Below are 14,553 nucleotides of genomic sequence, written 5' to 3'. Positions count from 1 at the left end.
GAGAGGATGAAGAGAAACAGAGTGTAGGAAGAGGAGAGCAGGTGAAGAAGATAGAGGATGAAGAGAAACAGAGTGTAGGAAGAGGAGTGCAGGTGAAGAAGATAGAGGATGAAGAGAAACAGAGTGGAGGAAGAGGAGTGCAGGTGAATAAGATAGAGGATGAAGAGAAACAGAGTGTAGGAAGAGGAGTGCAGGTGAAGAAGATAGAGGATGAAGAGAAACAGAGTGGAGGAAGAGGAGTGCAGGTGAATAAGAGAGGATGAAGAGAAACAGAGTGGAGGAAGAGGAGAGCAGGTGAATAAGATAGAGGATGAAGAGAAACAGAGTGGAGGAAGAGGAGAGCAGGTGAATAAGATAGTGGTTGAAGAGAAACAGAGTGGAGGAAGAGGAGAGCAGGTGAAGAAGATAGTGGTTGAAGAGAAACAGAGTGGAGGAAGAGGAGTGCAGGTGAAGAAGATAGAGGATGAAGAGAAACAGAGTGGAGGAAGAGGAGAGCAGGTGAATAAGATAGTGGTTGAAGAGAAACAGAGTGGAGGAAGAGGAGAGCAGGTGAATAAGAGAGGATGAAGAGAAACAGAGTGTAGGAAGAGGAGTGCAGGTGAAGAAGATAGTGGTTGAAGAGAAACAGAGTCTAGGAAGAGGAGAGCAGGTGAATAAGATAGAGGATGAAGAGAAACAGAGTCTAGGAAGAGGAGTGCAGGTGAATAAGATAGAGGATGAAGAGAAACAGAGTGTAGGAAGAGGAGTGCAGGTGAAGAAGTAAGGCCCGGGTATAGAGGCTAGCCTACATAAGCTCTACATAAGTCAGGCTGGAGCGGTAGAAGAAAGCGCTAGTTGTTGTGTTTTCTCTCCTCAGTCTCCTGATTCTACGAGGTATTGATTGGTCTTCTCATCAGGATGCATGTCACGTCGCCACGGCAGCAGGGCCCTATAGAACCCCCGGTACATCACACACAGTGGTAGAGGTGTACTGTGCTCGCATGCTCCCCACGCCATCCTGTAATGGCAACACCGCCATGGCATTAGCCACCAATTACGCGGCCTTCCAGGGGAATTGTCTCGATGGCCATTTAAGCCTGAGTGGACACACACATACACACACACAAGGCTGTATAGGCTAGTAGCCTGGATGTTCCTGTTTTATTTCTAACATTGATAGCCATACGCCTTGTGACTAAGAATAATTTATGACTATAGAGTTGTGTGATTTGGAGGTTGACTGGATGTTAACTTCCAAACTCAAAGTATTTGTTGTGTTTTTCTTTAGACCTCTGTGCTGCCTGTATCATATGTTCAACCCACAGTATCTCTACGTAGTCCAGTACACAGACTTGAGGATCTGCGTCAGCGCATTATCACACACCTATACTATTCCCCTAGTCTATACTATTCCCACCAGTCTATACTATTCCCACTAGTCTATACTATTCCCACTAGTCTATACTATTCCCACTAGTCTATACTATTCCCACTAGTCTATACTATTCCCCTAGTCTATACTATTCCCACTAGTCTATACTATTCCCACTAGTCTATACTATTCCCACTAGTCTATACTATTCCCCTAGTCTATACTATTCCCCTAGTCTATACTATTCCCACTAGTCTATACTATTCCCCCTACGACGTTAATAAAGCCCGTTCCCCCTCTTCTACGACGTTAATAAACCCCGTTCCCCCTACGACGTTAATAAAGCCCATTCACCCTCTTCTACGACGTTAATAAACCCCGTTCCGCCTACGACGTTATTAAAGCCCATTCACCCTCTTCTACGACGTTAATAAAGCCCATTCCCCCTACGACGTTAATAAAGCCCATTCCCCCTCTTCTACGACGTTAATAAACCCCGTTCCCCCTACGACGTTAATAAAGCCCATTCCCCCTCTTCTACGACGTTATTAAAGCCCGTTCCCCCTCTTCTACGACGTTAATAAAGCCCATTCCCCCCTGCGACGTTAATAAAGCCCATTCCCCCTACGACGTTAATAAAGCCCATTCCCCCTCTTCTACGACGTTAATAAACCCTGTTCCCCCTACGACGTTAATAAAGCCCATTCCCCCTCTTCTACGACGTTATTAAAGCCCGTTCCCCCTCTTCTACGACGTTAATAAAGCCCATTCCCCCCTGCGACGTTAATAAAGCCCATTGCCCCTCTTCTACGACGTTAATAAAGCCCATTCCCCCTCTTCTACGACATTAATAAAGCCTGTTCCCCCTCTTCTACGACGTTAATAAAGCCCATTCCCCCTCTTCTACGACATTAATAAAGCCTGTTCCCCCTCTTCTACGACGTTAATAAAGCCCATTCCCCCTCTTCTACGACATTAATAAAGCCTGTTCCCCCCTGCGACGTTAATAAAACCCGTTCCCCCCTGCGACGTTAATAAAACCCATTCCTCCTGCTCCTACGACGTTAATAAGACGTTCCCCCCTGCGACGTTAATAAAACCCGTTCCTCCTACTCCTACGACGTTAATAAGACGTTCCCCCCTGCGACGTTAATAAAGCCCGTTCCCCCTGCTCCTGCGACGTTAATAAGACGTTTCCCCCTGACTTCCCACTTCTCTCTGCTTCCCTTGTGTAACTGTATTCCCCTAAGGCACAGGTGTCAAACTCATTCCACGGAGAGCCGAGTGTCTGCATGTTTTTACTCCTCTCTTGTCTTTGATTGATCTGTTAAGGTCACTGATTAGTTAGGAAGCCCTCTCGCCTGGTTGTCTGGGTCTTTAATTGGACACAAATTTAAAGGAAAAAACTAAAAGCAGCAGATACTCCCCTATGGAAGGAGTTTGACACCCCTGCCCTAAGGTGCTGCCACGGTCATTTAAACTAGGAAGCGCTAAGCATTGTTTATTGTTCTCTCAGCAGGCAGCAGCCGTGTGTACCAGTCCTATAGCTGGGGAACATGCCACTGTGTGAAGGCTCACGTGTGTTCTGCCACTCAGGCAGATGTGTGTGTAAAGGTTGGAGGCAACATGGATAGAAGGGGTTTCATTATAGAAAAAACACTTAAACTGTAGTACAGGCTTCTATAACCGGACGTAATGGAGGGGTCCAAAGGACGTGCGTTTCTTGATGGGATGTTTTTCTCTCGACAGAAATGAATATTTCATAACAAAAGCACTTCAAAACAGTCCCGTTTGTTGTTGTTGATGAGTTACCGGTATGTTATTCAAGTGGAGAATGTTGCAGCCATTGGATGGTTCGTATCTCAGTCCTGAAGGAATGATGGGTTAAGTTCCACACAAAAAACACATCATTATTAATCTCGCTGATTTGAATATGAATAATGCCTGTGTAAGCTTTAAGCAAAGCAGCACAGTACTTCCTGACCAGTAGCAGTGTGAATGTTAGGCTAATCCACTTCAGTCTAGTCTAATCATGCTGTGAATGGTAACCAATGAGGAAGAGAAAAGGACATTGACGTATGACATAGGCCACCAGACACAGTCACAGTCTGCATGTCCGTCCGTGTGTCTGCTCTACAATGAAATCATAGACTTCTCCATCCCTTTTTGCTTTTCAACGATTCTTGCCCTCCGGAGTCGAAAACTCTCAGAACAGCCAATCAATCACGAGCCACACCATTCCAGTCCAGACACAGGCTCAACCCCAAGGCAGACATTTCAATCAAACCCAGAGTCATCCATCTTGAGCTCCACGGTCCACAGTGGCGGATTTGTCAGAGTCCCCCTCAAAAAAGTCCTCCTTTTAAAATATACGCTTAGAGTGTAAAATGGCCGCCCTTTCTTCACTTCTGTTAAGAAGTCGGTGGAATAGCAGCAGGTGTTTTGTTTTTTTCATAACTCCGTTACCGGTCGCATTGCTTTTTGTGACGTGAAGAACAAACGGTTGTTGATTTCTAGACTGTTATTTGAAGGCTCCTCTGAACAGAAACAGAATGGACCTCCAAGCCTGTGGATTGTTATCCCATCTCATATGTTGCATCCAATTATACACTCCTGTTGTTTATCCTCCCACTTTAACTGAATGGACCACAATTACTGTTGTCATAGTTATCTATATCTTATTATCTTGATGATGGCAGTCTGATGATATAATGGCAGTCTGAAGCGGTAGCCAGGTTAAATCTCTGTCTTTGTTTGTCTGCCCTATCAATATAACCAGGCTTTAATGTGAGTTGGCATGAAGTCCTTTCTTTCTAGTTAACAGTGGGGTTTAATGTAACGCGTGACGACTGCTCTCCCTCAGTCTCCCTCAAGCCCATCTTCTCTCTCTGCCAGCGTAAAATCTACCTATGCTCCAGTTAAACTGTCTTCATTTGATGCTCGGCTGGCCTGAAAATGACTTCCGTTAAGCTTACACAACCACCACCCCTCTCCCACTCTTCTCTCTTCCCCTTCCTCTTTCTCTCCTTCCCTCTCTTCCTTAGAAAAAGTGCCGTCTCCAGCAAATGTCCCCTTTGCACAAACGTGTACTTCAAATGCTGTTGCGTTGTACATACAGCCTACTGGGCCCTGCTGATAATGCACCACAATTTAATTTCCCAGGTATTAGAGGAGACTTGCTGGGTTTTGAATTGGATGGATTTGTAGGTGGCATTTGAAAAACAGCCTCCCCTTTTTTCAACAAAATAAAAAGATTCCACCAGGGAGCAAGAGAAATCCATGAAGCGAATCCTCCTCTGTGTCTTTAGTTTGGAGTCAGATAAACAGGGGAAGAATCCAGCTCAGTGTCTTTAGTTTGGAGTCAGATAAACAGGGGAAGAATCCAGCTCCGTGTCTTTAGTTTGGAGTCAGATAAACAGGGGAAGAATCCTCCTCCGTGTCTTTAGTTTGGAGTCAGATAAACAGGGGAAGAATCGACCTCCGTGTCTTTAGTTTGGAGTCAGATAAACAGGGGAAGAATCCTCCTTCGTGTCTTTAGTTTGGAGTCAGATAAACAGGGGAAGAATCCTCCTTCGTGTCTTTAGTTTGGAGTCAGATAAACAGGGGAAGAATCCTCCTCCGTTCCGTGTCTTTAGTTTGGAGTCAGATAAACAGGGGAAGAATCCTCCTCCGTTCCGTGTCTTTAGTTTGGAGTCAGATAAACAGGGGAAGAATCCTCCTCCGTGCCTTTAGTTTGGAGTCAGATAAACAGGGGAAGAATCCTCCTCCGTTCCGTGTCTTTAGTTTGGAGTCAGATAAACAGGGGAAGAATCCTCCTCCGTGCCTTTAGTTTGGAGTCAGATAAACAGGGGAAGAATCCTCCTCCGTTCCGTGTCTTTAGTTTGGAGTCAGATAAACAGAGGAAGAATCCTCCTCCGTGCCTTTAGTTTGGAGTCAGATAAACAGGGGAAGAATCCTCCTTCGTGTCTTTAGTTTGGAGTCAGATAAACAGGGGAAGAATCCTCCTCCGTGCCTTTAGTTTGGAGTCAGATAAACAGGGGAAGAAGACTACTACTACATGGTGTAATACGAGAGGCAAGTCTGCTCGGCATCCAATAGAATATAGTCTGTCTTGAGACACTGTCATCATAAATGGAAAGGGGTGTGCTATATTTGGTTCTATGCTAGTTAGTTCTGTGTCCCTAGATGAGAATATATGTCTCTTTCAGAAACCTCTTCAACTGAATATTCCTTAACCTTGTGAGCTAACATCTGGAGTTAGGTTTAGTCAGTCATGTTAGCAGTGTGTCCTTGGCTTTAGGGGTCAGTCATGTTAGCCGTGTGTTCTTGGTTTTAGGGGTCAGTCATGTTAGCAGTGTGTCCTTGGTTTTCGCTGTCAGTCATGTTAGCAGTGTGTCCTTGGTTTTCGCTGTCAGTCATGTTAGCAGTGTGTCCTTGGCTTTAGGGGTCAGTCATGTTAGCCGTGTGTCCTTGGCTTTAGGGGTCAGTCATGTTAGCAGTGTGTCCTTGGCTTTAGGGGTCAGTCATGTTAGCAGTGTGTCCTTCAGAAGCCAGTCAGTCTGTCTCATTCCCCTGCCACTGGAGGTGCTGCTCATCTGCAAACCTGCCTCTCTTTATCTGGGGGACTCACCAAGGCTTTATGTGTTGGAGTCCGAAAGTGTGTGTGTGTGTGTGTGGTAGCGCTAATAGGCAACTGACATCCAATCAAAGGATATGAATCCCTGCTGTGTGTGTGCCACATTCTCTCTATGGGAGTGCCTGTTGACTAGCCATTACTTACTGCCCACTCTGCCCTGGTCCATCCAGACATCCAGACTGTGATGCCCACACGCAGTGCCAATGTGTCAGCGCCAGTATTTGGTCAGACAGAGGTCAGGCCTAATTGGCAGGACCTGTGGCTGGCACGGGCAGTGGCGGGCGCGGTTGTCTCACCCCAGCAGCTAATTGGCATGGCTGGCTGCCAGAAGCGGGCAGCTGATCTATGGCTGGCTTGGATTGATGGATGAATGCAGGTGTCAGGAAAGCTGCTTTCTGACAGAGTGCTTGTAAAGTCAATTTCCAGCCTCTGAAGCAACGGGCAGCTGCGGTGCGGGTGATGTTGGAGTATTTTTGAAACGCTAGTTATTGTAAAAGTTTCTGAAGCTGAGATGGAATCGGAATCAGCCTTGCTCAAGAGGGATCTGGAAACAGATGGTGTATGAATATTTTTCCTCACCTTTTTTGTTTTGTCATACGTTGTCTTTTTTTATAGTTTTACATTAGAAGAATCTAAAATTCTCTTGGCAGAGTAATGGCACAGAGTAACAGCATGGTTATTAAACTGCTCTGATAATTGCTGCAAGCCCCATGAGACATTGCCCGCCGCTCCTTAATTGTCTAGCTGTTGAGTGTCCGAAGGTCAGGGAAGCGAGCAGGAGTGAGAAGTCTAGTGGGCCAGATGGGTCACTGTTCTGTTAGTGTTAAGTGTGTGTGTATTGCGCAGTGAGCTCCCTCGTACACCCAGGCGACCAGCGTTCACTCCGCACTCTCCGGGCTTGTTTGTTAGCTTGTTTTTTTCCTTCTCTCTTCTCCCTCATGGTTTAACTGCAGGATAAATCATATTAATGAGTCTGTTTTGGAAGTGAACAGTTGGTCTAGCTAATGACACTAGATCTTTTTAAGGGGAGAGAGTTGTGTGGAGGTTGCAGGGTGTACACCAGAGGTATTGGAACCATATGGAGAGGGTGAAGAAGTGCTGAGGTATTGAGTGATGGATGGGAGAAGAATGGACTGATGTAGAAGGGAGGGAAACCAGAGGAGGTGAGTAAGTAACGTGGATGAACACACAGCAAGCGAGTAAGAAGAAAGTGAAGGTCTATTGAAGCGGTCAGCCAGCCAGTGGAGGTCTATTGAAGCGGTCAGCCAGCCAGTGGAGGTCTATTGAAGCGGTCAGCCAGCCAGTGGAGGTCTATTGAAGCGGACAGCCAGCCAGTGGAGGTCTATTGAAGCGGTCAGCCAGCCAGTGGAGGTCTATTGAAGCGGTCAGCCAGCCAGTGGAGGTCTATTGAAGCAGTCAGCCAGCCAGTGGAGGTCTATTGAAGCGGACAGCCAGCCAGTGGAGGTCTATTGAAGCGGACAGCCAGCCAGTGGAGGTCTATTGAAGCAGTCAGCCAGCCAGTGGAGGTCTATTGAAGCGGACAGCCAGCCAGTGGAGGTCTATTGAAGCGGACAGCCAGCCAGTGGAGGTCTATTGAAGCAGTCAGCCAGCCAGTGGAGGTCTATTGAAGCGGACAGCCAGCCAGTGGAGGTCTATTGAAGCAGTCAGCCAGCCAGTGGAGGTCTATTGAAGCGGTCAGCCAGCCAGTGGAGGTCTATTGAAGCAGTCAGCCAGCCAGTGGAGGTCTATTGAAGCAGTCAGTCAGTATGATGATTTTTCAGTAGCATATTGTGAAATAATGATGTAATGAAACAGAATCATTAAAAGCTTTAAAGGAACCTGTAACCACACCTGTATAGCATAAAAAAAGCCAATATACAAAAGAAATAGACACCCATTGTAATCCAGATGCATGCCTGGATAAGAAATGTCATAATAAAAAAATGAATGTACTTATGACTATAGCCTGGTGGGTGCTGATATAATCTATATAATGAATTTACTTGTGACTGCAACCTGGTAGAGGCCCCTATAATTTTTAAAACCAAACTGTCAGTTGCGCCACAAATATAATTGGTTCAGTGATTTGTTGAGGCGGGAAAAAGCCTGCCTCAAAGAAGAATTTAGGGTGTGGGAACAATAGTGTCGCGAAGCAAAAAATAATTGATCATTAACATAAAGAGGAGTAACTATGTGATTTAAGGATGAAAACTGTATAAAAGGAGTGTGCTGAGGCTGGGAAGACAGTTGATCCATGGACCAGCTCGGCTTGTTACTTTGTAATAAAGTCTCTTTTGAATTCACAAGTTCCGGTATCTGAGAAATATTATTGGACCAATATTTCTACGACATCAGCCAGTGGAGGTCTGTTGTAGGGGCCGGCCAGCCAGTGGAGGTCTATTGAAGCAGTCAGCCAGCCAGCGGAGGTCTGTTGTAGGGGCCGGCCGGCCAGCGGAGGTCTGTTGTAGGGGCCGGCCGGCCAGCGGAGGTCTGTTGTAGGGGTCACACTGGTGCTGCCGATGCAGCAGCCGGCCGCGACGACAGACGTCAGCGGAGGTCTGTTGTAGCGGCCGGCCGGCCAGCGGAGGTCTGTTGTCGCGGCCGCCCGGCTGCTGCATCGGCAGCACCAGTGTGAGGTCCCAATGTCACCAGCACATTCTCCACATCCATCTCTTTTGCCATTTGCTTTTCTCTTTCTCTCTTTTTTTCTTTCTCTGTCAACTCCTTCCATTGTCTTCCCTCCCTGCATCACTTTGACCCTCTCCGGATTGTTTTCCCCTCTTTCTTTCTGTTGTTCCCAGTCCCCCAGGGGAGTCTGTCCTCTGAAGGCAGTAAACCTGTTCCTTCACGTCACACAGTGTGTCCTCTACACTCAGGTCAAGGCCTGCGTCCCAAATGGCACCCTATTCCCTACATTTTCCACGAGGGCTCAGGTCCAAAGTAGTGTACTTTTTAGTGAATGTGCTGCCATTTGAGACGTAACCGGGGAGTTTTCTGCCTCCCACCACTCTGTTTCCCTCGTGTCTTTTTCTCCCCATTGTTGTGGATGGCTCCATAGAGCCCTGGCTCTAGTTTGGTCTTTGTGTGGTTGTTGTCCACACTTCAGGACCATGGAGGTAATGAACGACCAGGGCCTCCTCAGATACTAGCGCCTGCTGAAAGTGACAGATGGGTAGGATCCTCCTGAGGTCCCCCCCCCCTACCCTTTCCACAAGCCCCAGGGGAGCCGAGACGGAGATGAAGGCAACTCAAACGCAGGATTATCAATCAGCCAGGATTATCAATCAGTCGGTTTACAACACGAGCTGCTGATCAGCTAATGAATCAATGTAATATTGATCATTTTACCAAGCATGAGCAGTTCAGTGATATTCCTTAAATGATTCCAAATGGATGGAAATGAATTGAGTCATGTTCCTAACTAGACGTTTTAGTGGAATGTTTTAGTTATGGTGTTCAGTAGGAACACGGCACCTTGCTGAAAAGCAGTCCTCTGTCAATACCAAGGCACATATTTCTCTTTAAAAATGTCTTTATTTTTACTAGTTTTTTGCATTGTGGAATAATAGTGAAGACATCAACACTATCAAATAACACTAATAGTGTTAAAATAAGTGTTAAACAAATCCAAATATGTTTTAATACTTCAAAGTAGCCACCCTTTGCCTTGACAGCTTTGTCTTAAAAGTAAAGACAAACCCTTGAGAGTGTGTCCAAAATGTTGTCTGTTACTGTGTGTCAAACACATTCCATTTGCTCCATTGCTATCTTTTATTATGATCCGTTCTCCCCTCCGCAGCCTCCTGTGGTCTGTATTGATCTTAATGTCACATAGACACTAGGGGCAGCAGGGTCCAGGTGAGAGACATCTTTCTATCAGCCCCCATCAGTGATTTAAGGACAGCTGCTGTAGACCAGGCCTAATGTGAGCTCTACTCACAGCCATTGAGCTAGGGACTTATGAGTGATGAGCGTCTTTAAACAAGCACACACACAAAAGCACACACGCCCTCTGTCCTGCCCAGGTCTGCCCTTTGACCTCCAGAGGCATCCTTATCCATTACTCACTGCTCCAGACAGACACACACGGTGGAACAGACACTTAGGCCTGTAGGTCTCTGCCACACCTCTGTGTGTGTGTGTGTGTGTGTGTGTGTGTGTGTGTGTGTGTGTGTGCGTGCGTGCCTGGCATCCGTGGCGTGCTTGCATATATCGAGAAAGTTGAATGAATTAAATGTAACTCCTTTGTGTGTGTGAGGGGAAAAGGGAGTGCCCGTTGATTACAGGCCATCGTATATCTGCCATCATTATAGGTGTCCTATATAACCTGTCCTAGAGAGAGTAATAGCTGGTGATGAACTTCACTGCTCCTCTGTAGAACTCTGCCTCTTAAGTCTAATTAGCAAGGTGGTAGAATGACTAGTGGGGAGAGCCAATGGACTCCTAACAGAAGGGCTGCTCTCTCCTGATGTTTAAGAGCCACTCAGTGTAATATGTTGCTGTAATGCTGCCAGTAAGAGAGACATCGTATCCTCTGCCATCATTTTGATTTGATCTGTGGATGATACCATTAAAGATAGTGGTGGGTGATGTGGCGTATTGGGTTTAGGAGGTGGTTTGTGTGTGTGTGGGTGGGTGGATTTATGTCTAGTGAATGGCTGTGTGTGTGTGTGTGTATGTCTGCATGGTGAATGAAGTGTGTGTGTGTATGCATGTCTGTGCATGGTGAATGAAGTGTGTGTGTGTGCATGGTGAATTAAGTGTGTGTGTGTGTGTGTGTATGCATGTCTGTGCATGGTGAATGAAGTGTGTGTGCACTGGACACCCTCTCTCTCCCTTAATCTCTCTCTGTCCCTCTCCTCCCTCCATCCCTCACTTCCCTCACACCACCTCTGTTCCTCAGCCATTTGACACCAGCCAGCGGTCACATTGGCCTGACCCCTGACCCTTTGCCTGCTGGAGCGGACAGTGCACCGCATCAGAATTAGTTTGTCACCTGGCCCTGTCAAGCAGCTCTGTGATGTATGGGCCCCACCGTGCAACTCTGACCTGTGTGTTGTACCGGTCATTTAGATGGGCTGCCTGAGTGAGAGAGCATTGATTATGATGTAGTGAGGGATGGGGCCAGTCATAGACAGGCTCAGGTTGGGTCAAATACTGAGAGAAGGTTGTGGAAGAAGTGGTTCCAATTTTAGTGTGCTTTGTTTGCAATGCCATCATATGCAAGGATGTCGTCAAAGCGATATGTTAATTAGTTCTGTAATTGTAGCTAAACCGAGTGAGTCATCTTTCAGGGTGTGCAAAAGTTGGGAGAGCGTGTGAATCCTGACTAGAAATTGTGTGTGCATGCTTATGAGGTAATGCAGTTCTCCTTCATCACGTTCCCCAACACTCTGAGCTCTCTCAATGCTGCAGTTATTTCTATTCCTGCTCTTTACCTTCCTTTAGAAGTCTTTAAAGAGTGAGGGAGTTGGAATGAAAGTCGGCTCCTGACACAGCACATTGTGCTTGTGCCACACACACACACACACACACACACACACACACACACTGTTTGCAGCTTTGCTCCCTTCACACAGCAGCCAAACTGCAGCACTCTGCTAATTAAAAAACATGGCTGCCGCTTATTTATTCGCCGGCAGCTAATTGATATTCAGCGAGACGTTCAGCCCCCTAAACGATGTGTTTAATCTGACGATAGGGTCTCTAAGGCCTGCTCTGTCAGCCAGATGCAGACAGTATGAAAAAAGTTTGTGTAACTACAGTACTTTTACTTTGGTGTCCAGGGCTGGTTTCCCAAACGCATCGTAGCACCTAGATCACCCTTCATCCATTTAGATTAGTAATTAAGAGGATCTTAGTGCAACGAGGCTTTTGGGAAACCAGCCCTGGACATGGTCCCAAACATGAGAGGATTTGTCTATTTTAGTGCCTCTTGGTCTTTACTTTTCTCTCTCTTTATTTCTTTCTCTCTCTTGCTCTCTTTGTTCTCACAACTTCCGCTCTTTCTCTGTCCCTCCTGAGGGCCACATGTCAGAGGAACGGTGGCCAGCCTGACGGCTCACTATGATGGTCACATGTCAGAGGAACGGTGGCCAGCCTGACGGCTCACTATGATAAATCACCTTTTATCCACCCTTTTCATTCTCTCTCTCTTCCCTTTTTCAAGTTCGCTTCCCTTTTCTTTCTTTCTCCACTTTCACCCCACCTCTCTCCCCCCTACAGCCTCTTCATTAGGGGAACAAAAGTGGATCGGTGGTCATGGAAGGCTGTCCCATTGTTTGGGCTTTAGTATGATTAGATTATCTTTAGGGCCACTGAATGGGGTTAATCAGTGGGAAGAAATCCTGACAGCGTGCAGTGTGTGTGTGTGTGTGTGTGTGTTGTCTGAATTAGACCATATGAACTACTGTAGTCCAAAGAGAAACTCTTAACACCTGCTACCGTATCAGACACAGGGAGAAGAAAAACAAAATCCCTGGACACATTTGTGTCACTGCCTCCCTTTTTTAATGTCCCTTTAGTTTCCCTTTTACTACACAGTTCTGTCTCCCCACTCTGTGAGTACAGCTGCTCTGCTGTGTGTATGTTTGGGATCAGTGTGTGTGTTGACGTGTCTGAGCCATGTTTGTGTCTGGGCGTGTGTTTCTTTTGTCTGTAATCATGGTGATACAAAGTCCTACCCGCCCCTCTCAGAGATGTTCTGTTTCAAGCTTGATTGAGCTGTGGAAGGGAGACAGATTTTTGGCACACAGGGTCACCGTTTGGGCTGCCCAGTACACTATTAGATTTCATGGAGCCCGTCTTCTAACAGTCACGCATAGCACAGCTCAGTCAATTTAGTTCAGTCTTTCTGTCAGTCAATTTAGTTCCGTTCAGTTAGTCCGTATGTCTTTCAATGCGTACATAGATGTAGGATCTTAATTGAATCACTATTTTGTTGCTGAGAATTTGCAGGAAATGCAGATGAGTTTCGTGATTTCCATAAATTAAAGATGCTCTATGCAGAAATTGTTCCGCCATTTCCTGGTGTCTAAAATTCTCATAGTACGTCCAAGTTCAGTTTATGTGACAAAACGAGCAAGTATAGTATACAGGCCTCAAACTCAACTCTGGAAGTCAGTTCCATTGCATGTTTTAATGTTTTAGACCTGGGACACCAGTAGTGTGGAGTTAGTGACCAGATAGAATAGAAAACCAGCAGGCTCCAACTCTCCTAGGGTGAGTTGAATACCCCTGGTGAAGACAGGAACAGTTACTTATTGCAGCTTTAACACTAACACACGGTTGGTTATATTAACAGTATTGCACTTTTCATGTAGCCTACTTTTGTCCAGCTAATAGCCTAACCACGTTATGGACTAAACGTTAACAGGGATTATTTTAGCTGTGACTATAGATCAAATGAAGATCCTACATCTATGTGTGAAAGATGGAGAGTGAGTGAGTAAACATGAGTTTGTGTTTGCTCAAGCATAAAGCGTTGTGGCGGTCAGTCACTCCCAGCGTTTGAATACTTAACCAGTTCAAATGTCATTTTGAAGATGTTCAACGTTTTATCAGCACTCTGCTCTGTCTTTCTCTCTTCCTCTCGTTCTCTTTAAATGCTTTCTGTCTTCAGGAGATTACACGGAAGGTAAGACTGGAGCGCTCTCGCTCTATCTCTCTCGCTCTCTCTCTCTCTCTCTCTCTCGCACCCCATTTCTCTCTCTCTCGCTCGCACCCCATCTCTCTCTCTCTCTCTCTCTCTCTCTCTCTCTTATATTTATATATATATATTCCTCTGGCAGTTTAGTGTATAGGGCCTTGTGTAGGCACTGAAGTTGATTTCCTCAGAGCTGACAGTCTTGTATCATAGGGGAGATCAGCTGGAGTCAGATGGGTGTTTATTGAAGGTCACTGTAGAAAAGTGCAGTACTGGTATCACAGGGTCATAAATAAAGAGAGCAGGCCTTCCATTGTCCTGGTCTGATGCTATCTCCCCTGTCAGACTGCAGTGTGGCTACACACACGCGCGCACAAATTTCTGCAGATACACACATTTCTGCAGATACACACACATTTCTGCAAATACACACACACACATTTCTGCAGATGCACATACACACACACCGATGTCCTTGAAAGTAGCAGAAGGCAATGAGTGAGAGGGCTGTCTCTTGGCATCCCCCATCACTTCCCAATAACCCATGCCCCAATACCCCACGTCCACATCCACTCATGGCTCTGGTAATGGAAAGTGTGTTGTCCATTTTTTGTGTTGTCTATCCCCTGTAACTGCTGTTGACTGAGTTATCCCGAGTGTGTCCTGTGTCTCTTCTGTGTCCATGGTTGACTGAATGCTCTAGTAATGTCTCCTCTCTTCTCTCCTCCTCTCTCCTCTCTCTCCTTTCTCTCCTCCTCTCTCCTCTGATCTCTCTTCTCTCCCCTCTCCTCTCTCTTTCGTGTGTGTAGGCCAAGCAGCTGGAGCTCAGAGACCAGGAACTGAAGAAACAGGACGCATTCTACAGGGAACAGGTTGCCAGGCTGGAGGACAGGGTAAGGGAACACTATCAACCAGCATACT

At 46.3% G+C, this 14,553-nt stretch overlaps 1 protein-coding gene across 2 annotated transcripts in view; it reads left to right on the top strand.

Annotated features, from left to right (window-relative positions):
* The window catches only part of LOC110500993 (MICOS complex subunit MIC19), a 110,503-nt gene that overhangs the window by 40,052 nt on the left and 55,898 nt on the right, over nt 1-14,553 (top strand). For both annotated transcript variants that reach the window (XM_036957069.2, XM_090213616.1), the window contains exon 6: nt 14,442-14,525. In XM_036957069.2, coding sequence (XP_036812964.2) covers nt 14,442-14,525 — 84 coding nt within the window. The remainder of the gene's footprint in view (nt 1-14,441; nt 14,526-14,553) is intronic.

Source organism: Oncorhynchus mykiss, chromosome 21, assembly GCF_057628025.1.
Source record: "Oncorhynchus mykiss isolate SJ-2025 chromosome 21, ASM5762802v1, whole genome shotgun sequence".
NCBI classification, from domain to species: domain Eukaryota; kingdom Metazoa; phylum Chordata; class Actinopteri; order Salmoniformes; family Salmonidae; genus Oncorhynchus; species Oncorhynchus mykiss.
This window is presented reverse-complemented; position numbering and strand designations above follow the sequence as displayed.